We start from the raw sequence: 20,781 nt of genomic DNA, 5'->3' as shown, positions 1-20,781 counted from the left end.
AGTGTCATAGTGCAGCATGATGTGAGCGCAACCCAATGGGGACAATATGGATATTTAATTGCATTAAATATTGGACACATGCAGAGTGGTGGGTTGTTTAAGCATCTTGTGGTCCTTTTTTTAAACAGGAGGAGCCACAAACCCCGAATAGATGCACCAACCTTCCTAGTGGTTACTAATATATATCAAGATTTCAAAACAATTGGTCAATTATAACTAACATAATCCTGAACAATATGATGATTATCATGTATCAGGTTAAAGCTAATTGCAATGTCCAATGCTTTTACCCCATGTTCTTATTTTAGCAACAGGGCATGTTTTTTTTTCGACTGATAAAAATCCCGACAATGATTTTGTTCATAATATCAGGGACTTAAATAACAGGGATTGGAATCTCATGAAATCTCACAATATTATCTTGAGTGACGAGAGTTTGAAGCATGTTTTTAAACTGTTAAAATCAATACTTAGAATTAAAAAAAAAAACAAGCATAAAATTTATTATATACATCAACAATGGTGTATATTTTATGACAAAATTCATTTCATGGAAATCCATTGAGTATTTCTAAAGCCTTTCATACTTTTTAATGGTGTATTTTTTTTTTGTCATATTAAGTCCAGTGCTCGACTTATTTGCGGGAAAATTAAAATTTTGTGTGTCCTAAATGTACCACCGGTATAGTTTCGCTTTTTACCCTTTGACCTTAAGGACGCTCTTCTATGGAAACGCAAGTCACCTGATCGCAATTCTGTTTTCCGCGTACGATTGGTCAAATACTAATAACTTAGTGGCGTTCGGAAAATCTTTATTAAAATTTGAAATTGCGTGCCATGTGTTATAATCTTAAAAGAAGTGTAGAAACTTAGAAGTTATTAACAGAGCAAAATTTTACTGCGTCTTCTATCTTTATTTAAAGATAGTACTTGTTATTTTATAAATGAAATATTATTTTTTTTCGGTAAATGATTTCTAAGTTCGTATGATGTTAGAAATGTTCCGAATTTTAACGAAAGAAATCTGTATATAACCTAGAAATTACTACTCCAAGGTTTTCAATACCATAAGCTCGTAAAACCATTCAATTACAAAATTTTCAAACGACACAAGGAATTTATTCTCTAATTTGGCATGGAATTGGTACCCGTACCCGTACCCGTACCAACTTTTCCCCCAAATACTCTTTTGGTGATTTCATCGTTATTACGCGATTCTTCCACCTGATAATTTGTAAAATTTACAAAATGATATGATGGCTATGCTTGCATCAATGGTTTTTAAATTATTTTTCGAAAATTTGAATTTTATTTGATTTTCAATTTTTTTTTAAAATACCGAATTGTGTAACCCCAAATTCCCGTAGGCAAAATCAAAGTTAGGTACTTTTGTTATACATGCATGTACAATTTTATTACATATTTTCCATATAGAACACCATAATATTATTTAAATATTCAAGGGCGAAAATCGCAACAGATTCTATTTATGAGACTTTCTTTTTCATCGTCGATAAGATTGTTTCCATTCTGTGTTGTTACGGGGGTTCGTGCTAATGGACGGTATAGAATTCTAACTCTGACATTTCTCTTCAAAACTTTTCCAAAGAGAATGTAATCCAGGGACAAAGACCAGACATGGAAAACAGACATACACAACAAACAACATAAAGTAACTATAGTCATACATACAAAGTAACAAAAGCAAATGAGCAACTCGGACTCCACTAAAACAGGAGCATGGACCAGATGCACCGGTAGGGTAAGCGTCCTCTGCTTTTCTAGAAACACCCGCCGAGTTGCTCATAAAAAATAAAGTCCGGGGTAGGCAAACTAGGAAAGGAAAACAATGACCCTTTGAATAAATCAGTTTTCATGGTGCTGGTGGATACACCATAACGATCCACGAGTTCATGATGACGACCATAAAATTTCTGTAGCGATGACTTCAATCTTGTTAAAACATAACCCTGTTCCAGAAGCCTATTTGTTAGTGTTCAATTTCAAGGCGAATTAACGGGGCTTTCTGATAGTGAAGATTTAACCTCTGAATTTTTTTTCCAGAAAAACGTAAAATTCGAACTGGAAAGTGAGAAATAAACAATTAATATTTTGATACGGTAACTTCGGGTTACACATTTCGGGACTTTTGAGAACATAAAATAGACTGAATTTGAAAATATCACAAATGTTTACAACTAACTTCAATTGATTTAAAACACCATTCAGAACTTTAGGATCGAGCAAGTTTCAGTATAAAATTCTAATAACAATAGAAAAATCAGCGATTTGGGTACGGGGAATTTGGTACGGGTACGGGTTACACATTTTGGGGTGTCCCAAGGGTTGTGTTCCTTATCCTAGGTCTACTTCCTTAAATTATATGTACTCTACCTAAATTTGTATTGAAATTGGAACTAGTCTATTTCAACTAGCTGTAAAGCTGTACTAAATATTTACAAGTTTCAATAAGTTTAGAGTTATCCTTCTTTAAACGCATTTATAAATTAGGTTGTATTAGGTAAACAATATTGGCCTGGTTTCTGGTTAGTAGTGTCAATACGCAAGCGTACAACTATCTGTAGTATTTACATTTTGGGTCAACACGCATGACATTCAAAACAAGATCAGTTGTGAGAGGAGGATAATCTTTCCAAAAAAGTGGCAAATACTTGCATAAACAGTTTGGAATGAGAGTGCTTTACGAATTGATAAGGTAACACTTTAAGATTACTTTCAGTTTTAATCTGTTTTGTTGCATGAATATATTTCATTTTCACATCTTATTGAAAAACATGATAAAATGTCAGTAATAGGCCTATCCTCGTGGTTGTAATGGTTACATCCCAGGTGTGAACGAGCCTCGGCCGGCTACCGATATATTAATATTAATGAATGTTTTATGTTGTGTTTCAAAATAGTCTTCATGCACGTGTGTGTGTAGGTCGTGGTTTGCATAATCAGCAGTTATAATAGCTAAAGATACTGAATGAAGTGTCAATGAAGAGGAATGAAGCTCAAGGAATTTCTAAGTTCTGAAGTTGAGGGTCTCGGTCCTAGGACATGGCTAATTTGAACCACCGTAAGATACATCTACAACGTACTTCAATTGTAACATCATGGATTTAAATTCTATTCTTTCTAAATGGAAATTTTTGAACAAGCATACATGTATAAACATTGTATGTAGGTCAAGAGTTGTGTTTATTAAAAGTATCAGTTTTAATTGTCAAGAATAGACCACATTGTGACTGATTCACAAAAATGTCTGGTTTCGCAATGTAGGTCATGAATATACCATGATTTTTTGTAGGATACAAGAGCGCAATTATTCACAACACAATATCCGTATGGGGGTTCCTCACTTCCACTTAAATCTAAAAATAGATCTGGGTTAAATTTCTCTAATCTAAAGCCATGTTGCTAAAGTACACCCATATAGCTTTTAAATTTTGAAATAAGAACCACCATGTCATGCAGCGTTTCTGCCCGTAAATTAAGGTTCAAAAAGGGGGATACTTTTTCAAACATCATTTTTTCAGTAGCCATCCTAAGCCTTAAGTGCTCCGTAAAATACACATGTATGGGCTGCTAGCATTCATATTCGATACTTTTGGTTCCTTACTGTTCTTACAATTTTTTCATGAAAATATCTTTTTTATTATCCACCAGTCGTGAACGTTTCTGTATTTTCCACTGGGCTGCATGTTGGGGTAAAGATCTGGCTGAATACTGAGTAGACATAATTGGGCTGTTGTAACCTGTAGGGTGTAACCCAATGCTTTGCATATCTTTGATCATTTTGTAACCACAGTTACACATTTAACAGATAATACATGTAAATATTTGTGCAGAACATTGACTGTATTAACTTCACTTTCCGTTTTCATCTGAAGTTAGTAAATCAATATACATTTTTTGTTGAAACTAATGTCCTCATGAATAAATATGTACATGTACAATTGTACATTGTACATTTTCATGCACATGTACTCATTCCAAAGCCTGTACTGTCTAGGGAAATAAAAAAATCATTTGGAAATATACATGTACATGTAAATATCTATTAACAGATATTGGCATTTCTTATTTTTTTCTTAAGAGATTAAGTGTAGATATACAAATGTGTCATACATACACTTTGTAGAAAGTGTTAAAAACCAATAAAACATCTATTTTGGGTAAGGTGGAGTGGGGAATGCTTATTCAATGTTCTGTATTGAATGTTGTTACAAAAACCCGATTAAATACTTGTTTTAACTTAATATGTAAAATGTTCTCGAAGATATTAAGTTTTTTTTCTTGAAGGGATGCAGTCATATATTGGTATGGCACTGTTGTAGTCGTCCTCAGACACTTGGTTTTGGTGCAATAACATAAGTTGGGGTTGACCAATGGTTAGTGAATTTTGATATTTTACTTACCACTAAAAAACGGTTCATGTTTAATATGGAGTTTTTGTACCTGACTATATTAGAATAATGGACCAAAAAAGTGTAAAAATAGGTGTTTCATTTAAACCCATATAGACTGTTCTTCTGATTTGTGGTCATATCATTGGTATGGGGCTGTTCTTGCGGCTGTGTCGTCGTCGCTTGAAGACACTTGCTTTTTTGTGCAATAACTTAAGTTGTGGTTGACCAATTGTTAGGAAATTTTGATATGATTTTAGTAACCACTAAAGGAAGGTTCATATTTAGTTTGGAGTTTTGTGGCCCTTACCGGGCTACCGTTTAAGAATTAAGGGCCAAAGAGGGTAAAAATAGGTGATTTATCAAAACCCATGTAGAATGTTTGTTTTCCATCCATTTTTGATACTTCTTTTTAGCTCACCTGGCCAAAGGCTCTAAAAATTCCAATTGTTGGTTGTAAAATTCCCAATTGTCGATAGACGTCCGGTTGCCTCGAGATGGCGATCATGTTGTTTTTTCTTTCTTCCGTATCATATCTTTTGGGATGTTTCGATAGTTTTCCTCATACTATCAGTGACATTATGACTGCATTGCAGTCTATTCGATTCTGTGTCATCGTTGAGCTTGAAGGGAACTAAAAAAAGGAAAACATGGCGTGGCGATGTCTCATAATTGCAAGTTCTATTAAAAAAAAGCTGAGCGCAGCTGATAGTGCTAAATATCGCAAATGTGATTCATTTGGCTTAAAAAATCAACATGAAAGAAAACTTAAATTTTGGTATACTATTAAATGATTCAAATGACAAATGTTTTATTAATGTTTGAAACTAATGAAAAAGAAAAACAATATACATGTATATTATGAAGATGAATTTTTGATGAGAAATGTACATGTATAAAATTTTCTCTGTTGTATCCAAATTGTCTTCCAAAGGAGATCTGCACTCTTCCATACTGAGGGAACAGTAGTGTTTCTCATTTATATATCATTTCCCAAATTAGCAATTTTACATGCATTTTTTTCCCCAATTGCATGGGCCCCGGGCCCCAAAAACAGTAGGAAAATCACTGGAGCTATTGGCATCACTTGGCTTCCATCGTCGTTAAGAATTTTTCAACACTCTTCTCCTCTGACACTAACTTGGTGTGATTGTTCCTTGGTTTATCCTGCATAGAACTGATGTGGGGATTTTTGATCCGTGAAAAAAACATGGCTGCCGTTACTAAAAATAGAACATAGGGGTCAGATAGTAGTTTTTCACATATATCTCCAAAACTGTTAGGTTAAGCTAAATTCTGACAGAGTAAAAGTGTTTAGCATGTTAAGATCTATCTGCGTAAAAATATTCATTTTAATCCCTTAAGCCATATTGGAGTTATAGCCCTTTTTCAAGGTTTTTGCTATTATTAATGTTAAGTCCTACCATATTGTTCTTGAGTCAAAATTGTTGGTCAACTTCTTGTTAAATTCATTGCCCTTGAAAGGCAAAATTCAACCAGGTGAGGGATTCAGGCTCCTGGGGGCCTTTTGTTGTATTGTGTTCCTTATTTAATTCTTTAAACAAATATATCAGCAGATTTGATGTGTTATGGACCATTTTCGAGTTATAAGGGATCAAAGGGGCAACATTCCCAAAGAATCTACTTTATTTTTTGTCCAATATTAAAATTATTTTGGTATTGGATTCCCTATGAAAATTCCTGCCTACTTTTTTCAAGCAGATTACAGATATCACTTGTGATTTTCGAGTTGTAAGGAGTGAAAGGGACCACACCCAAAAAAATCAACTTTTTTGTTTTTGGTTTGACTTGGAAAACTTTTATTTGAATTTCAAATTGTCCTTACCAGTTGTTGTGTTCACAATGAAATGTAATTCCTTATGCTTAAGTGTCAAAAGCTATTATTTTTGTGTCAACACATGCCCTAACTGTTCAAGGTTTGTCTAATGCAGTTGCATCATGCTGTGCTCTGTAAAGCTTTTATTGATGTTGTGAGCAACACTAGGACCACTATTTCGCCAAAATGATCTAGTAGTTTGAGTCCTGCAAAGACTGGTTCTCTTTAAGGTTTCTCCCAGAAATTTTAGTGCAATATCAGTACTGTAGTACGTGTACAAATTGTATATTCTAACCTGCGTACATGCATATATATTGACATTTTCATGCAGCTCAGTGCTACATCATGGTAGGAAACTCACTCAAATTCTAGCCAGTCCTGATTACAATTTTTCAATATATCTACTATATGGCTATTTAGATTTTTGCTAAAATTAGCCAGCCTTGCCAAAAAATGGCCTCGCCTAAATATAGCTGAAATATTGCTGCTGGGGCATTAAACCCCAACAATCAATCAATCAAAATATAGCCAGTCTCAGGCTGACAGGCATGCTACTATTTCTACATGCAACTCTGGCTACATTGACTTCAGAAAAACACTGCATTGGTAAAGGTTACTGTACACCATTTTATTTCGTGGATATTTTTGCATGTATTTATATTTGGGTTTAAGGATGTTGATTCATTTTCACAACTATTTAATTTTGCCATATACATGTACTCTTCCTCTTACATGTTATTTAGGTATTTAATAATTCAAGGACTTTTCAAAATGTTTTTCTTCATGGCAAAAGTACTAAAAAAAGTCGTCGTGGGTATTAAAGAGTTGGTTCACAGTATCTTGAATATTTATAATTTTATTGTTGTTTTTGAAATTCATAAATGAATGTATGGGAATAGTATCACTGTCTGAGGGAGATACAAATGGGTGAACATGTACATTTTTTTGTACTTATAAATGTAGACTGATGGTCAGATGGTTTATAGTAACATCATACCTCCTAGAGTTAATTCCTTTAAATTTCTTGAAATTTGTGTTGTAGAAATACGTGTACTAATGTACATGTATGAAGGTACATATAGGTCATGTAGCAACATAAGTAAAACATCAGTTCTTTACATGTGACAAGAGGTTTTGATGATGATGTGTTTGGATCACAGGGGTTTGTTTCCACAGGCTGGCCATTTACATTTGTATGTGGTTATTAAAAACCACGCTATTGTTTGGGGGTAAAACAATACAACATAAATGGCCAACCTGTGGTAAAACAATGATAAAATGGAGTTTCCATGATTTATTTCTTAAAACATCCAAACGGAGAGAGGGATAGCCTGTGATATATTTTTGGATTATTCTTCACTTCATAAATTGTAATGCATGTGTTTACCATTCAAAAAATTGCTAATGCTTATTATGACAGAGAATAACAGCTGATACTGTTAAATTTGAAAACAGTGAAAAAAGATCATATCTTATCTCCCAGACGAATTACTCACTTATAAGGCATTAGCCATTATATTTGTCCAAAGTATACCAGGTATAAATTGCACTTGTAGCTTTTCTGTGACATTTTATTTAGAAAAGGATGGTGGGAAAAACAACCCCAGATGGTCTTCCATTATGAAAAATTGTATTTGTCATCTCTGCCCACTAAAACAATATGCTGCTTTTGTCTTGTTTTGCAAAGAAAATTTCTTATTTATTGAGTGATCCTGATAGGCCAACCATATGCGTGTTTGTCTGATGTTGTAAATGTCAGTTTCTTAATAAAATAAATCTTAATTTGAGATAATTAGATATGCAAGATCTTCAATATGATGCACATGTAATAGTATTTTCTGATACAGATGTTCTTACATATTACATCAGTTAGAAAAAGTAGCCTGCCCGCCAGCCTGAGACTGGCTATTTTTTGGCAGGGCTGGCTAATTTTAGAAAAAAAATATGTAGCCATATAGTAAATATATTGAAAAATTGTATTCAGGGCTGGTTAAAATTTGAGAGATTTTCGTACCCTGATTACATCTATTTCTGTAAATGTTCCGTACTGTATACAAATGTATATGATAAAAAAAAAATTCATGTACATATATGTAATAATGTATTAAATTTTACCAGTTTCTACATACAGTGTAAATGTACATTTGTTGACTTGAACATATTACTTACTACTCAAACTTTTTTTATTTCGCTAGACTTCTTATAGTTAAGCTTGTGGAAAAGGGATACGTTGCTACAAGATTGGTCATCACTACGATATTATGGTTAGTTTATGTTCTTTGTTTTGTGTGTCTGTTTTCCATGTCTGGTCCTTGCCCCTGGATTTCATTCTTAAATTTGATTTCCGCTAGAATCTTGGTTCCCTTTATTATTTTTTGACTTGAAGCTGTTTTTGACTCTTCATAAAAAAAACAAAATATGTATCTAAAGTTAAGATAGCTTTTCATATCTGATGTGCTTAAAAGTATTAAGCCTTTTTGGAGTGTTGCTACTTCCCGGCTCAGCAATATTTTGGAAGTATTGGCCGAAGGATATGTTAATTAATGGTTATTTTTTCAATAAAATATAAAGACTACAGTATAAACTTTTATTATACAAAGTTTGAAATGTGGAAGAACTTGGTCCACAGACAAAGTATCCCTAGTCTACTGGTACCTAGGACGTCATCAAACATTTATAAAGTGATATATCTATCAATATGGTCTCCATAACTTAAACCTTTGTACTCTACAGCCTCATTAAAATTCCAATATGCAATTTTGTGTTGTTCTCCCTATATTTGATTTCTTCATTCTAGATCTTTATTCTGAAAATATGCACAGATGTTAGTTAAGAGATTTAGCCTTGAATCTTTGATGAAAAGTTGTCTGAAATTCAGGCCAAGATTAAGTATTGAACAACTGTGTCCTATTTATTGACCACTTCCAAAGACATTAATGGTAATGTTGTTTGAGTTCTGTATATGTTCTTGTGTTGTGGTATAGTTGCTGTGTCAAAAATGGTTGGTGATGTTTCATCATTAACAGGTCTCTGCAGTGCTATTTTTGAGGTGATACTTTCTTTGGCCAATGACATGTCTACTTTCAAAAATGTATGGATAGTGTCATTTCTTTTTAAACACCAGTAATATGGAAGATCAGAAAAGTTTTTGTATATTTTTATTCACAGTATTTGTGATGTTTATGTGAAAGTTCATAGAGATTCATTGTATATTTCCCAAGGAAGAATGATTAACTGAAATTTGTTTTGTTCCAGCACACATGCAATGACCTCAGATTTCACTTGCTCAGAATTTTCTGTGCATATACATGTACATATACATGTACGTTGACTTTGACATTTTCAATTGAGAAAAAGTTAATAGGCAAATTCGAAGTGTTATCATTATAAACTGTGCCCTGTCTGTAGTACATTGCACACATTGATCATACAGGGGTATGAACTTTGTAGTATTAGATAAACATTAATGCAGCTAAGGATTACAAACTCTTGGGACTTCTAAATGCATATAAATGGTCATGTAATAATCTTAGATGCTTTATTAAAACTGATTGCCTTTGACGTGGTATTTTGAAAAGTGGACATTTTTAGTGATCTACAGAATTTTGATGAGCCATTCCTAAACATTTGTTGTGAAAATTTTTGGTTTTAATGAGACATTTTCACCTGAAATGTGATAAATGGTGTGTAGTTCTCTGTAACCCCTATCACTGCTATCACATGGTTTTAAGAAGAGCTAAGGAGTAATGAGCTAAGAATCATCTTACTGCCTAGTCATTATTGAGTAGATAAATAATATAGCCTTCAGTCATTTAGACACGTGCATCTGCATTGTAGCCATAGTAGGGCATATCATGTTCTAATGCATTTGTGAGTAAAATTTGAATGGCTTGCCATAGTAGTAGGTTGGACAAGACGATGATTATTGGCTGATATGGGCTGTTCTGGGGTGGCTAACCAGTTATTACATTGGATTTGTTATTGTATAAATAGTAATCATTATGTAATTTTCTCATTACAGGGAAATGACTTGATGACAAAATGGACAGCTGATTTTAAAAGCCTATTGCAGTAAGTTTATAATTATTTTAAAACTATTTACTCTTTCTAAATTCTAAATGTTCATTTGTACTTCATCATTTTATTGTTTATTTTAATGAATAATTCATTGGAGAATTATTTTGTTCTGTAGATGGTTATAACATGTACATGTACATTGAACTATAAAGTCTTGGACAACTTTTTAACATAGCATCCACACTGTTTTTTTTTCTTTTTTTTACAGGAAAATCATTTTGGTATATTTGAAATGTACTAAGAGAACATTTTGTTTAATTGTCATTAAAAGAAACAAAATAAGAAAACCCAACGTACTGTTACACTTCCAAAAAATTTATGAATTTTTGTTTTACCCATCTTATGCAGGAATCAATTATTACTTTGTCATAGGAAGTAATCACTCAAACTCCCATAAATTTAGTATACAATTTTTCTCAATTTTAAAACCATAAACAATTATCCTTGTGAAATCAGCTTTGAATAATAAAAAAAAACAAAAATATTAATCCTACAGAAATTAATGTTACTACAGAATGTTTATATTATTGTGAACCATATAGAATGAAGAAATTGACCCTGATTATGATGTTACCGTAGATTTAGATTAGGAAAAAAAAGGGAATGATAAAGTGCATTAGAAATTGTTTAAACATATCAATGTAAAGTTTATAATAATGCAGGGTTTAAACATAAAATTTTGGCATTGTAGCCAATATGTATAGTTCTTTACAATTACAGTGGAAATTTACTAGTCCACACCATATTTTGGAAAACCTGGCCAAATCATTTTTCAACCTGTTGGACATTTGGTCTAGCAACCTTACAAAATCTGCTGGACTGAACAATTATCTGCAGGACCAAAAAAAACCAAGAATTTTACATTGCGTTTTTGTAATTACGTTTTACATTTTTCCTTATATTCCTGTTGACGAGCTTTAACCTCTGCATCAGTGAGCTTCCTGTTAAAGGGCTTTCCAGGGATGGAGTCCCTATTATATACTAATGCCAGAATCATTTTGCTAATCCAATTTAAATTTGCTTTGATTCAGATGCCATCTTTAAACCATAAGGTCCGGTTGAGGTGTCTAATAAAAAAAAAAACGTACCAGACATCTGGTCTGGAAATCGCACAAATTTTACCGGACTGGCAGCTAAAAGTCTGACAAATTTCGCCATGACTGTTTTAGGGGCCATTGGCCAGTGGGTTCGTGTTAATTTCAAACAATGTAGCGTACCTATTATCACAATATTAATAGGAATTTGAAATAGGACTTTGGAACCATAAGAATTTCTGATCATTTATTTTTTGCTATCTTGTAAAAGAAAAAAAAATTGATACTAGTTTACAATGTGACCATTACATTTACAAGTACATATAATTTGAGTGTAGCATGAACAATTTTCTTTAATAATGTTAAAGTATTAACTTCAAGTTTCTCTTAGTCCAGATACAAGTTGGTTTTTGTAATTTGATTATGTTTGGCAGGGTATTATATCTGTGGAACTTTTAAACCAAACTTCTCAATTTAAAACCATTTTAATGCGTCAAGAACTTTAAACTCTACAAATATTTTCTTTAAAAAAAGTCAACTTTTAAATCAGCTGAGCTGTTAAACAGGCATTTGTAAGAACTTAACCTAAGACTTAACTGTTAAGTCTTAGGTTAAGTTCTTACAAATGCCTGTTTAACAGCTCAGCTGATTTAAAAGTTGACTTTTTTTAAAGAAAATATTTGTAGAGTTTAAAGTTCTTGACGCATTAAAATGGTTTTAAATTGAGAAGTTTGGTTTAAAAGTTCCACAGATATAATACCCTGCCAAACATAATCAAATTACAAAAACCAACTTGTATCTGGACTAAGAGAAACTTGAAGTTAATACTTTAACATTATTAAAGAAAATTGTTCATGCTACACTCAAATTATATGTACTGTCCCAGTTTTAGACCACCTGTAGTTAAATGGGACTAGGTATAGAAATCTTCTCTTATTCAAACAAATTTCATTGAAGACATCCACATGTTTAAAAGTACTATGGCTACTAGATATATAATCTGTTCATGGTCAACTTACTTGTTGTAAGGTGACAGAAATCTAAATCATACCTGTATAAACCTGATTAAAATATCTGATAGTAAACAGAATCAGGAAATTATCAAACTAATACTTCATACATAGTACATGTATAAACTACTAACGGCTTTCTACATTTTTTTTTACATGGAAGATTTTAATTGTTTTGTACACAAATGTACTTGACTTCTTCCATATATTTATACATATATGCACTGCTCTTTTGGATTATGGATTTGTCCATGAATATGTTCAAAACAGACATTATGTCTAGAGTTTATCCTTGAGTGGCTACATTTCAGTGAAACAAAAAGTCATGGCCAGACAACGGCAACAAATATGGCAGGATCTCTATCTAGCAGTGGTAATAAATATCATAGCAGCTTAAACATTTATACCCCAAGCAACAAAGCCTGATTCACTTCGATTTTTAAATTTGATAGGGATAACATTGAATTGCAATAACAAAAAGCAAGAAATTTTAATTTGTTCCTTGTACAATAACTTGAAGTGTATGGATCAATGACTGTACTTAATTTTAGGGTTTGTGGCTTGAATTACATGAACATGTATTTATGAATGAAGGGCCAAAAATAAGAAATTTTCCGTATGTTTAGACCATAACTTGAGTATTAGCAGATGGATCTCTTTGAAATTGTATAAGGGTGTCTTACCTACTGTACAAAGAAATGCTTGAATTGACTTTTGGGATTGTGACTTGAACCAAGTAGGAAAAAGGGCCAAAGAGGCCTAAAACAGACATAATTCTAGGGCAGAAACTTGAATAAGAGTACATTGATCTTTATGGAGGAAAGTATTGAAGGATGGCCTGTATTATGTAAAATTTTCTTTTTTCGTATGTCTGACTACCAATACAAATTTTAAGTTTTTTACCACTTTCATTCTGGGCAGAAGCTTAAACTGTGTTGAACAATAAATCACAATCAAAATTCACAGGTGTATCAAGTTTTAATGTCCCAACTTGTTGTTTGACATCTGTGTTTGTATTAAACTGAACCCTGTAGAGCTTTTTTTTTTTAGCCAGGGAGTACAAGTCTGTAGAAATGTTAGCATGTGTCTAATTCATGCACAATTGGATTTTGTCCATTTCTAGACATTTAAGATAAACATAACATATACTGGTACAATAATTTTACTGGTTTATAGTTGAAAATCTTCCAAAAAAACAACAGCAATACTCCAGACTGGTCAAAAGTGAAATGCAAATAAGTCTCATTTTTATCTGTGTTGGCAAACCATCAAGGTCATAGAATGAACTTCAGATTTGTACATATTGCACTGACAGCCTGAATGGTGATAATGATACTCTCAGTTAACAATGGATGGATAAAAATGACAAAATAACTTACTCATTTATCTCAGGTAAAAAGTTATATTTGTGTTATTTTTTTTATGTTTACCATTTTTAAGCATGCCAACTTTATATAGAAATCCATTGTTAATATATTTAAATGGACCCAGGCACTTCAATGGTCTATAAACACAAATTAGAATCAACTTACAGTATTTTATATAAAATGCAGAAAAGGGTAACAGTTAACATTTTTACTGAATCATTAGTTGTCAATTAAACATCTACATAAAATAAAGTCTTAAAATATAGAAAGATATTTGTAAAGCTAGGTACCTGTTATTTTTTACAGGACTTAACAATGACCTAGTTTTTGACTTCCTTTTTATGTTTCTATTTAGTGTACTTGTTTGTTTATGACATGAAACTTATTTTCTATTTTACTGTAAGTAGTCAATAAAAGGTAGATTTTTAAATTGTAACTTTGAACATTTCATAATTTCATAATTAATTATTTTTCCTGGTTTGAAACTGTAAGTGCTAAATCTGGCTTCAAGGCAGCATTTTTTATATAATGTACACATACACAAACTATTTTCATATGACTGGAAAAAAATTCATTTGTATAATAATGTATTAGTAATGTTGTCATCTTTGTTCTAGCACATGGATCTATGATTAAATAGATTCCTTACCACAAAAGGTTGTCCTAATCATGAAAAGATAATTTAAGGGGCCAAAAGGAGACCATGAACAGCCATCTATTTGGGGTTTCCAGCCTCACAAAAGAAAGGCTTAAATCATTTTAGGGGTTAACCTTTATAACCTGAAAAATTTATTGATTATGGCTAAAAAGGTCCAAAAACAGTCACCTCTCAGGGTTTCATTTACCTGGTATTGAATTTAACTGTAGTATAAATATGTTGATCTTTATGAAATTGATCCACAAAATTCCCTACCAAATAAGGAACGTTTGGATGAGTGTAAAAGAGGGTGGGGTAGAAGAGGGGATTCTTGAACTTAACATAAATTTTCTTAGCCAATATTATTTAAGTTTGGTTTAAAGTGTTGATTTTTGAATGCAGAGTTCTATTGTTGGCATTGCTTTTTTAGCTCACCTGGCCAATGGCCATGTGAGCTATTGCCATCACTTGGCGTCCGTCGTCATCATCCGTAGTTGTTATCAATTATACAAAACTCTTCTCTTTTGAAACTACTTGACTAATTATAACCAAACTTGGTATTAATGTTCTTTGGGGTATCCTGCATAGAACTGATGTGGGAATCGTTGATTTGTTGAAAACATGGCCACCGTTACTAAAAATAGAACATAGGGGTCAGACAGTAGTTTTCACATGTATCTCATAAACTGTTAGGTTTAGCTGAATTCTGATGTAGGTAAAAGTGTTCAGCATGATGAGATCTATCTGGTCAACTTTTGGTTTTAATCCATTAAGCCATGTTGGAGTTATTGCCCTTTTTCAAAGATTTTTGCTATTTTTAATGTTATTTTTTTCAAAAATCTCCTCTGACACTACTTGACCAATTGAAACCGAACTTGTTATGAGTGTTCTTTGGGGTATACTGCATAGAACTGATGTGGGAATTTTTTATTCGTCCAAAAACATGGAAAAGTACATTTGTAAGTTTTCATGATTGTTGTTATACTTACAAAAGTTCATATTGTGTCCAAATTTCTCTTAGAAAACAGAAAATTTTAGGCAATTGATACATATACATGTACATGTACTTTACTGAGTTGAGGATTGATGTTTTTTTTTATTGTTTCTAATTATCCTAAAAATCATGATTTAAACTGAAAATTGTTCAGGATTTTATTTTACAACATTATTTGCACCCATGCTTTTTTTATATTTTAGTAACTAACTACCACCTTGGAGATGGAGGAAGACAAGAATCTAGAACATGGGATGGTAGTCAACATTGTGTTGATAGGACTTATTGGAATTATATGCTTGATAGGCAATGTGCTTGTCATTAGAGCTTTGATCTTTTCCAAATATCCCAGAATTCCTATCTACATTGCTATAGGAGGGATGGCATTTGCTGACATTCTCAACATGATCATGGAAATTCCGTATAACATTTTTGAACAGTTAGGACTTAGCAGCTTAATGAATACACCATTATGTAAATCTCACTTTTACCTAACATCAGTTTGTAGATATGTTGCTGGTCTTCATTTAGTTTTATTCAGTATCATTCGTTGTATTATGTTGAATGACAGAGTTCGCTCTCGGTCCTATGTAGTGCATACATTAGTTGCATGTATTGTGATATGGATTGTCATTTGCTTGACAAATGTTTTGAATTTGAAGACAGTCATGTTTGAGGAGAGACTTAATAGTTGTATTGAACTAGGATCAACGCTGTCAGAGGAAGATGAGCGAATCATGTGGTTGAGATTTAGCTTTTCATATATGATTCCAATTTTTGTTATAATCATCTTGTATATTTTGACGAAAGTACTTAGTATGCGATTTTACGATGAGAGTTACTCATCTCGGGAACGTAGGTTTTCTAGAATGGTAACATGTCTAGTTTTAACTTTTGCAATCTTTAAATTACCCCATGAAGTTGTGGAAATTATGATTTTTTATAGAGCAAGACATCTTTTTGAGTTAATGAACATATTAGAAGCAAGTGATGAGGACCATGAGAAGTTGAACACTTTATTTGATATTTCTGAGTACACAATTGGTGTGTATTTTATTGACTTGGCTTTGCGTCCAATTATATATGCAAAGTTCTCGTATTACTTTGGACAAAGTTTCGATGAAATTCTTAATTGCAACTCATGTCGTGAGAAAAAACATCGTCCAAGGAGACGGAAAACTGATAGCGGGATGTCAAATCACACCAATCTCATCGAGGAAGATGATCGGGAAGAAATAAAAGAAGACCAAAGTCTTGAAAGTGACAATGAATTAGACAAAAATGAAGATATATCGCTGGAGGAAAACAATCCCCCAGCAGTGGAAGAGGAAAAATTCATTAAACAAGGAAAAGATATAGATATAGAACGAGAATCTCTACAAAATGTTGACTACAAAGCTTGTCCTATTTCTATCTTTATCAACAATAAGGACTGCGACAAAAATATCCCGATGTTCGTTGGCTCCATCTGTGATGAGAAAAATGGTATGGTTTCAGAGGTATGTTCCATTTTGTAAACTGATAAAATGTGCACAAGTCAGTGGCTGAGTAAATCTACTTACTTAATAGTCAGTGCAGTTATTTTTTATTTTTATACAGTTTGTACAACCACAAAAAAAAATCTGCAGTTGTATAATGGTATCTTGCTGCCTTTGTCATCACCAGCTTTCTCTTCGTCTGGAGTATGAAGACAATCTTGTTTTCAGACATTAACTTGAGTATAAGTGAATGGATCATTCTGAAATCAAGCTTTAACATAGAATCAACAGTCTGCGCCAAAAAATTTAGATAACTAGTCAACTGGACTAGTAAACAAAATCTCATCAGTCTTAAAACTGATTTACTAGTCCGAAAAAATAAACATTTTAAAAGGTTTATAATTTTATTACCTAATAAGACTGCAGTTAGTTGTTTACAATAATGAATTGCCTATTACTACATGTATAATGACATTAGAAAAAAAATAAAAAACAGAGGCATATTTTTCTTCTCAACTTGTCCAATCAGAACCAGTAGCAATAAAAAATTATAAGTCTGAATTGAAATTTACCAGTCTTGGGACATTGGACTAATGGCTTAAGTCACAGACTGATCAGTAGTTGCAAAAACTGTTGTATCAAGTTGCACTTTGCTGAAATTTTACTACAGTGTGATACACATGTACATATACACCCAAAGGAATTGCAAAGATTGTCTCATTTCTAGGTCAGTTATTTTTAGGTCAGACATGCACAGAACAGTCTTTTTGCTTTTGATCATTATAGTGTAATGGGGAGATTGTACTTTTAGTCAGCAGACCTTAGAGTTCATTGAACCTGTTTTTTCCACTGATGGGCTTTATCATAATTGAGATCTAATTACAAGTATTTTATTTTGATACAGGTATCTGCATAATATCCTCTTACTGGTTAGAAAGAGGTTTTAGAGTGGCACTTCTTGTTTTATCTTAAGTTCACAGTTGAAGATACATAAAAATAACACCAAACTACATTGTAACTGTAAAGAAATGTTAAAAATCAGATGCAGTTAAACATTCTTGCTTAATGTAAATACATGTAGTGTTGAACTGAAGACATAGCATAGTGGTAGTTATGGTAAATAAAAAGCATCGCTGTAATATACTGACACCCATTATGAAGAAACCAAAAATAGATAATAGAGTACCTATAAATGGTCCTGAAAACACAGAATTAAATTTTTTTAGCTCACATAGCCATAGGCCATCAGTTGGCGTCCGTCATTGTCGTCATCGTCATTAACAATTTTTAAAAAATCTTCTCCTATGAAACTACTGAATGGATTTCAATGAAACTTAATGTTCCTTAGAATATCTGATATCCTGCACAATATGATTGTTTGGATATTTGATTTGTTAAAAAACATGGCCACTGTTACCGAAAATAAAACAGGGGTCAGACAGCAGTCTTTTGCATTTGTCTCCATAACTGTTAGGTTTAACCATATTTTGACAGGGGCAAAAGTGTTCACTATGATGAGATTTATCTGTGATGTTATTTTGGTGAAAATCTTTTGAGGTCTCACTAACCACTTCTAAAGTTTCCATTACTTTATATGTTAAACAAGTAATTTTCAATGTTTCACTGTGAATTCTCAGGACAAATGACACCTTAAAGTTGCATACCATTGCAAAGCTTAGGAAATCAGGCTTTCAAAATCATTATTCTAATGGTACAATGACCGTAGAAATTCTTCACAAAATTAACTTGAATAAAAATACTGAAAATCAACATTTTTACCTATTCTGCTAACTGACAGCATGGAGGCAAATTACTCACACATGTGAATAATATTCATACACTTTTGTAGTAAATTACATATATGATTTTAAAGTACACATTCTCAACTTTATTTTGACTAAATTTAATCAGAATACACACAAATAATGCACTTACAATCCATAGGTCTAGGTTCTGTGTGTTTTTGGTACTACATAGGGCGTTGGCCATTTGACCTGGAAGTGGTTAGTGAGACCTGACCCATGTTGGAGTTACTGCCCTTTTTGGATGTTTTTTTGCTGTTTTTTGATGTTATAACTTTCAAGCTCTCCTCCTCAGAAACTACATCCCGACTTGCTGACCAACATTTTGTCAACATTAATCTCCCTTTGGAGCAGGTGTCTATTCGGAACACGTAAGGTTTTCCATCCAATATCGACAATACTTTAGAAAATCTCGAAAGTCGTAAGGGAATTTCTTGTTTTACTGACCCTGCCATAAATTTTCTTTACCCAGGATACAAATGAAAATCATCCTTATGTAACCTACGAACAAAATGTGATTTTGGGAGCACTGTTTTGTTTGTCTGCTGGGGATTCCATTTTCATTCGAGTTACCTCTTTTTTTCTGCACCCGAATCCAAACATCGATTAGAGAGACTTTGAAATTATACCTGCTCTTACGGGAGGTAACTCTGCAAAAACAGGATAAAATATGGCTGCATCCCGAGCTCCGCAAATAGGAAATACAGAGTTCAGTGAAAGTGGTGTTACTGTTTTTAGGGTTTTTAACTGACTGTTTGGATTTTTGATCGGTGGAAAAACATGGCATCTGTTACTATAAATTGAACATAGGGGTCATACAGGGGATTTTTGTATGTATCTCCAAAATCGTTAGGTTTAACCAAATTCTGACATGGATGAAAGACTTCAGCATGATGAGATCTACATGTATCTGTGGTCAAATTTTTGGGTGAAAATTTGTTGACCCATATTTGAGTTGTTGCCCTTTTTCTGGATGTATTTTGCTGTTTTTGATGTTAAAATCTTCTCCTCAGGATTTACTGTACAGAATTTAATGAAAGTTGGTATTACCGGTTTTAAGGTATCCTGCCTGAAATGTCAGTTTGGATTTTTGATTGATGAAAAACATGACTGCAGTTACGAAAAATAGAACAAAGGGATTGAAATACAGTTTTTTTCAAATGACTCAAAAACTGTTGAATTAAGCCCAATTCTATTGTGGGTATTGTTTGTCAGGTGAGCAATTCATGCTCTTTGAAAGCCTCTTGTTTTGCTATTTTTTCGTCAACTATAAAAGAATAATGAAAATAAAAACTTCTCACAAGATAAACATAATATTTTGAGTTGACTGGCTTTATTGAAATTAATTTTTAGGCGGCCATAATCAAAATGGCTGACATATTTCAACCATTTTCGCCAGATGCTCAGATTCCAATGATTTTTGGTATGTTCAGGAAACTAGGTGTTTTAAGTTGAATTATGATGATGAAAGATTGTTTTGGGCATCCATTTCCTGCATATTTTTATACTTGCTTTGATTTCAACGATAATTGGTTTATATAGTAAACATTGTCTCCTGATATGAATGGGATGATGAAAATGTTGGATAATGTTGAAAATGTTGGTTTTACTTCATTTTGTGTTCTTTTTCTGCAAATGTATACTGGACTAATGTCCCCACTTACCTGGTGGAATAACAGGGTATAGGGGGACTCCTGCTCAATTTTTTTCCAGAGGTTCTAAAACACTCAAGGCATTTTCAACATTTTACAGTGCCTTGGTACTCTTTTGAACTTATAGCATTCATCAATATATGCTCTTTTTCAGCAAGTTTTTGACAAACATGGTAACAAAGCATAATACCATTACTTACTTAGTTAATAGGGCATGGTTTGCAAGGTGAGCGATTCAGCCTCTTGGAGAGCCTCTTGTTTGCCCTTGATTTGAGTTAACATGCACTGCAGGAGTCACTGTCCCATCACAGTGTTATTTTACACTTCACTTGACACATTCAGTGGCATCTTATAAGAGTTATGTTTACTATTTTAATAAGATGTTAGTAGATGTTTTAAGAGGATCATTTATGTACAGCAGTTGTCCTGTGGTGGACCAGAAAACTTTCTCTTTAGGGCAGGCTTTAGTAATTTATGAGGC

At 32.9% G+C, this 20,781-nt stretch overlaps 1 protein-coding gene across 2 annotated transcripts in view; it reads left to right on the top strand.

Moving 5' to 3' along the window:
- Positions 1 to 2,563: 2,563 nt before the first annotated feature.
- Positions 2,564 to 20,781, top strand: part of LOC148621578 (C-X-C chemokine receptor type 1-like) — a 33,833-nt gene continuing 15,615 nt past the window's right edge. The window contains exons 1-4 of one of the 2 annotated variants that reach the window (XM_088576095.1): positions 2,602 to 2,716; positions 8,445 to 8,513; positions 10,271 to 10,320; positions 15,572 to 16,867. In XM_088576095.1, coding sequence (XP_088432221.1) covers positions 15,593 to 16,867 — 1,275 coding nt within the window. In that variant the 5' untranslated portion in view covers positions 2,602 to 2,716; positions 8,445 to 8,513; positions 10,271 to 10,320; positions 15,572 to 15,592. Of the gene's footprint in view, positions 2,717 to 8,444; positions 8,514 to 10,270; positions 10,321 to 15,571; positions 16,868 to 20,781 lie in introns of both variants that reach the window. The other variant, XM_088576094.1, reaches the window with a different exon arrangement.

The sequence above is a fragment of the Perna viridis genome, chromosome 3 (genome assembly GCF_037379345.1).
Source record: "Perna viridis isolate PV_CMFRI_1.1 ecotype Kerala chromosome 3, ASM3737934v1, whole genome shotgun sequence".
In the NCBI taxonomy this organism is placed as follows: Eukaryota; Metazoa; Mollusca; class Bivalvia; order Mytilida; family Mytilidae; genus Perna; species Perna viridis.
The sequence above is the reverse complement of the archived record's forward strand: the minus strand, read 5'-3'. Positions and strand labels throughout refer to the sequence as shown.